This window comes from Cannabis sativa, chromosome X, assembly GCF_029168945.1.
Source record: "Cannabis sativa cultivar Pink pepper isolate KNU-18-1 chromosome X, ASM2916894v1, whole genome shotgun sequence".
NCBI lineage: Eukaryota > Viridiplantae > Streptophyta > Magnoliopsida > Rosales > Cannabaceae > Cannabis > Cannabis sativa.
The window spans coordinates 55,345,871-55,351,717 of NC_083610.1; the positions used below are offsets into that span (position 1 = coordinate 55,345,871).

The 5,847-nt window shown below is 42.0% G+C and overlaps 1 protein-coding gene across 1 annotated transcript; it reads right to left on the minus strand.

Moving 5' to 3' along the window:
• Window positions 1-2,764: 2,764 nt before the first annotated feature.
• LOC115717909 (uncharacterized) lies at window positions 2,765-5,556 on the minus strand. The gene is made up of 2 exons (XM_061105391.1): window positions 4,426-5,556; window positions 2,765-4,331 (listed from the first exon to the last, which is right to left on the minus strand). The coding sequence occupies exons 1-2, from the start codon at window positions 5,149-5,151 to the stop codon at window positions 4,128-4,130; spliced, it is 930 nt and encodes a 309-aa protein (XP_060961374.1). The 5' UTR covers window positions 5,152-5,556; the 3' UTR covers window positions 2,765-4,127.
• Window positions 5,557-5,847: the final 291 nt, after the last annotated feature.

Consider the following 5,847-nt stretch of genomic DNA (forward strand, 5'->3'; position numbering starts at 1 on the left):
ACACGAAACGCATGCACTGTGTGTTTGTCGATTGAATGCCGATGGTGTGTCGATGTTATATCGATGGCGAGCATGCTTGGTGTGGTTGTCGACGTTATGTCAATATTATGTCGACAAAATGTCAACAATTAGTGTCATATTTTCTGCTGTTGTGGTTATCGACATTATGTCGATTGATATCGATGGGATGTCATTTTTTTTTGGTGTTTTTTCCTTTACTCACCTTGTTTGTTTGGTTTGCAATTGCAGGAGAGAAAGTGTTCCTTGTTGTATCGTACGATGGTGTTTGGTTATGTGAGAATTATAATTGGATCTACAAAGCAAATAGCAGCTTGACGTTGACAGTTACAACTGAGACAACCCTACAAGAACTGCGACAAATTTTATATGAAGAGTTGGAAGTTGATCCGGTAGCGTATGATTTAAAGTTGGAGATTTGTTCCTTGTACATGAAGGGACAAATGGTTGCGCCAGAGGTTATTAAGAGAGAACGCCAACTGAGAACGTTCTTAGAGATGATGGCAACAATGTCAAATACAGAGTTCATGCCATTATTCGTGACCAAGGTGAGAAAAGTTGGGAATTCGGAGCCTACGCCGCCTACTAATCCTCTCCCTCGAAGTGTGGTAGGGTCTTGCGTTCCCGAAACAGATGTTGGGATTGGTGTGAATGAGGAGGTTCCGACCAATTTAGAGGTTCCGACCAATGTAGAGCAAGAACAAGAAGCGACAGGATTTCATCAGTTTGAAGAGTTCGATACAACCTTCTACAATAACGATCCTATTGTAGATTTGAATATGGACGATGAACATGATTTGGCAGTCGATGAAGCCGTAGCGGGACCTTCTTTGAGGTTAGAGTGTGTACCGAGTAACCAAGGTACACAGCGAGAACGACAACCTCGTAGTGAAAATCGCACTACACCTGGAACTAGCAGTAGTCGACAAGGCAGAACTGAAGAACATGCTCGTCATGCAACCTTCTCAACGTTCTCCTCTTTTGAAGTTTGTACCAAGTTCAAAGCTCCCATGTGGACAAAGGAAGATATAATGGAAAATCATGAGCTAACTACTTGTTTACAAAGTAAGGAAGCAGGGGTGATAGAGCCTGGTAATTTTTATGAAAACAAGGAAGAACTGAGACAAGTAGTGGGTAGGTTTGCACTTAATAACAATTTTGAGTGGATGGTGAAGAAGTCATCTCCTGATGTGTTGTACGTTACATGCAAGGCTCCTGATTGTAAATGGAGATTGAGGGGGAGGAAGAAGATGCATTCTGACAACTTTGAGGTCACTGTATTTCACAATGAACACACATGTAACTTGAATGCGAGACGTTCAGATCACCGTCAAGCAGCACCATGGGTAGTTGGCCACCTTATTAAGGGGAAGTACACCCAAGATGGAACTAAGTATAAGGCTAAAGACATACAGAGGGACATGTTTGACAACTATGGTATCAGTATGAGTTATGTGAAGGCGTGGAGGTGCAGGGAGATGGGACTTACGTATGCTAGGGGTACGCCTGAGTTTCCATACATGAAGCTTCCTGGGTACTTGTACATGCTGGAACAGAAGAATCCAGGTACCATTACTGACTTGTACTTAGAGGATGAGCGGTTCATGTACTGTTTTATATCACTCGGTCCATGTAGAATGGGCTTTTCTTTTTGTCGTCCTGTTTTGAGTATCGATGGCACATTCTTGAAGACGAAGTACGTCGGTATAATGTTAGTTGCTGTGGCATGCGATGCAAACATCCAATTGTTGCCGGTTGCTTATGGTATCGTTGACAGTGAGAATAACGACTCCTGGACGTATTTCTTACAGAAGTTGAGGGTAGCAATTGGCGTGGTTAAGAACTTAGTGTTTGTGTCAGATAGGCATCAAAGCATTGATCATGCTGTTGAACTCGTTTTTCTCGAAGCAGTCCATTGTGCATGCTATCACCACATTGTTATGAACGTGAACGCCAAATTCAAGACTGATGCTTTTCACAACCAAATATATAATGTTGCTTACGCATGGTCGAAGACTGAATGTGATAGAGAGTTTGAGAAGCTTAGAAAGATGAATCCGGCCATTGCTGCATATGTGGAGAGTATATGGTTTGAGAAGTGGGCTCACCCTTATTGTTTGGGCGATAGATACAACATCATGACGAGCAACGCTGCTGAAAGCTTCAATAGTGTCACAGAAGAGTTCAGGAAATATCCAATAACTACTTTGGTTGAATTTATCAGGTTCACACTCCAATCGTGGTTCGCTGATCGCCTCGAAAATGCTGACAAATGTACCACCCCTTTGGCCACGCTCTTTGAAAAAAACTTGGCAAAAATTCATGAAAATGCAAGGTACAGGCGCGTCCAACGAAATGGAGCCAATTTGTATAACGTTGGTAGGGGACCTAACGGTGAAAGAGGTGGTGATGTGAATCTAGTTGAAAGAACATGCACCTGCGGCGTGTTCACGTTATTGAAACTCCCTTGCCTTCATGCATGTGCCGCGGCATTGAAAACGAACACAAGTGTGTACACACTTTGCTCACCTTATTATTCAAAAGAAACGTCGAGGAAGATTTACGATGATACCATCAATCTTGCTGGTGACGAGGATGATTGGGTTCTCCCAGAACACATCAAGAATATGAAAGTTGGGTACCTGTGGAAAAGAAGCCTGTAGGTCGTCCAAGAAAAAGCAACGCTGGAAGAAGACGGGAGAACCGTTTCCCGTCTGGTGATAAAAAAGGTTCTGTACCACGAAACTGCAGCCGCAGTGGCAGTTCAGGCCACAACAGAGCAACATGCAAAGCCCGCATTTGAGGCGTCCTGTACTTATTCGTTGTAATAACATGTTTTCTATTGGGAAATTTGATAAATTACCCCTATCCTTTCACTTTCCAGGGCGTATGTCGATACAGAGGCAACGGTTAGCGTGATGAACTATTTTATAATGATGCATATTTTGTCATCATTTGTTTTTATTTTCATGTGCTAACGAAATTATATATATATATCTAAATGAGTTCATCTGCAGCCTCCTAAAATATATAATATAGCATAATAGACATATATATGGTATATTGCAGAGACTCTTTTTCTTCCTTAAATATATAAGTACTATATATAATTCTTCATTATCCAATTTACCTTCACTTGGTCTAACATATAAAGAGAGTGATAGAGAGTGGTCTAATATATAATACTGAAGTATGGGGAGTGTCTTCACTAGTAACTGGTCTAACTATGCATAATTATCGCTATTTCAGGTTCGAAACTGCTTTAAAATAATGTCGAGGTTGAATATTTTTTAAATATTTTAATTATTTTTAGGTTTAATAGTTATTTTTGTTGAATAATATCGATATTTTATATTTGAAACCACGAATAATTATCAAAATTTGAACGAAGAGAAAGTCTATATATACATAACTATAAATGTTTATTACACAAAATATACAATGTCCCAATAATTACACAATAATCAGCCAACATTTTGGTAAAATAAATCAACACACCACCGTTGACGAAACATAGCTATCCGGCTTGGCGTCACATCGGTCAATCCACGTTGCATCATGAGATGCTCCACATACTCAATGCAATAGACGCCACAATCACCACTAAATGCAAAATAAAATATAAAGTCAGTCTAACGTAAAACATATTTTAATACTATAGTACTTTTTTATCGCTATGTACCTGGTTGTTGCCTTCGGAACTAAGTCGTGAGTGGCTCGAGTCGAGTGCATTTTTGGAAGCACCGTGATGTCCCTGTTAGTTAACGCCATGATCTGGTTGTTACGTGGAAATTCCCCGGTTGCAAGGATTAGCGAGGGCAGCAGTTCTTCCCAAGTCTTCAGGATGGGTTCCATGGCGGTCCAATGACAGACGCTGGAATCACAGTCGTAGACATTAATTTTCCACAGCTCTATGTCGACTTCAAGTGTGACCCAGTGCCTTGCCTCGGGAAGATGCAGAACGAAGTAAATAAACTCGTTACCCCTCCATCTCTCAAAGACTTGGGACTGTAATTACGGAGAACAACGAAACAATTAACAAACCATAATAATCCTCCCAAACAATTAACAATCGAAGTTATAATCATAGTTCAACATTTAAAATCTTACTAAAACAATACCTTATGAACCCCTCTGCAGTAGTCCAGGATATAATCCTCCCACACAAAGTTTCTCCTCGGACCCTTGTGGTTCGTCCATGCACTGCTGATTATGGTGGTCACGAATGTGGAGAGAATGACACCCTTCTGAGGAAATGTCAGTGGATAGTCGGTGCGTCGCCTCCTCAGCATATGCATTGCTGCATCTATATGCTGCATATAAAGGGAAATGTCAGTTAGACAAAAAAATATATTAATTGCACATAAAGTTGTAAAGTGAAGTAATATTATAAAATACTTTACTTACGTCATCTGTAAGCCATTCCTTTGGTGTGAGCATTATCCAAAAGAATGATGGACCGTAATCACCACTTCTCAAATCCCGAAGTCGGTGGTTCGGAATGAGTCCAACACACCACTTTCGGAAAGTGGTTAACAATTTCTCATCCGGTGGCTCCAGGGGATCAAATGTCGAAGATGGCCTATGTCTCCTCTTCATCTCCGTGTAGTCACCGAACCATACAGGAGGATTTCTCTTCCTCTTCCGACTTTTAACCACTGCAGGTTGTACCTCTATCGACAGAATCTCACCCTGCGACTCGGTGTCATGTACATGGATAACACCTGTATCGATGGGAGTCGCTGGAGCTCCCTCATAAGGATCGTACCCTTCGGGGAAGACCTCCTCCTCTTCTACTGGGGGTGAAGCAGCTGGTGGTGGGGTAGATGGATCTGCTGGGGCCTCCGGTGCTGAAGCTGTCATTGGCGGACGATTCAACATGGCCAATATGTCTCTGAGCTGCTCCATAATTACGTTCTGACCACCCTTCAGCTCTACATGGCTGGTCTCGTATGCCTTCTTGAGCTCGACATTAGCAGCATACAGACCCTGAGTGTCAGCCTCGATCCTATCCAACCTCGCCACTAAATCAGTGTACTCGGCACCCCGAATGCCTGATGAAGATGGTGCACTGGGCTGAGGTTCTGAACCAGTGGCCTGAAAAAATATATACCAAAAAAATACGGTAAGCATACGATAATTCCACAATGTAACAAATATCACAAAACAAAAACAATAAAAAATCAAGACATAAAAAAAAGTTCCAAAAATTGGTACTTGAGTGTCTGTTTCCTGAGTGTCTGGGACCTGAGTCTCTGGTACCTGACTACCTGCCTCAGCCTCTGTGTCATCCACACCATCATCAACCAGGTTCTCCACACCATCGTAAGATATGGTCCTCACAAATGCCTCCTCCTCTGTCCGTGGAAGTAGCCCCTTCACCACTTCAAGATTCTGTTTATGGTTCAAAAAATATCAAAATAGAACCATTTAGCATTTATTACAAGCATTTATGTTAAATAATTATTCTGAACATAAGTGAAATTCATACCCGTCTAGAAAATAATGCGCTGACGTCTTTCTTCCCAATATCGCCCTTGCTCGTCTAGCTAAGCATCCTGGGGAACCGAATCCCGTGATTCGTGCCATACCTCTTGCCTACCTCCAAAATGGCCTCGTACGCCCAATATTGTACTGCAGGTGCAAAGCCATATGTTGTGTATTTGCACTCGTGCTGAACATCCGAACTCAGCTTCTTCTCGTAGTTGGCCTTCTGCTTCAACATGTCTTTTTGAAGCGAGTGCATGAGTCTGGCGAATGAATGCTTCCCCCAAGAAATCCGGAAGAAGAACTCGAGGTCTTCGACATATCTAAGTATGTGAGGCGTAA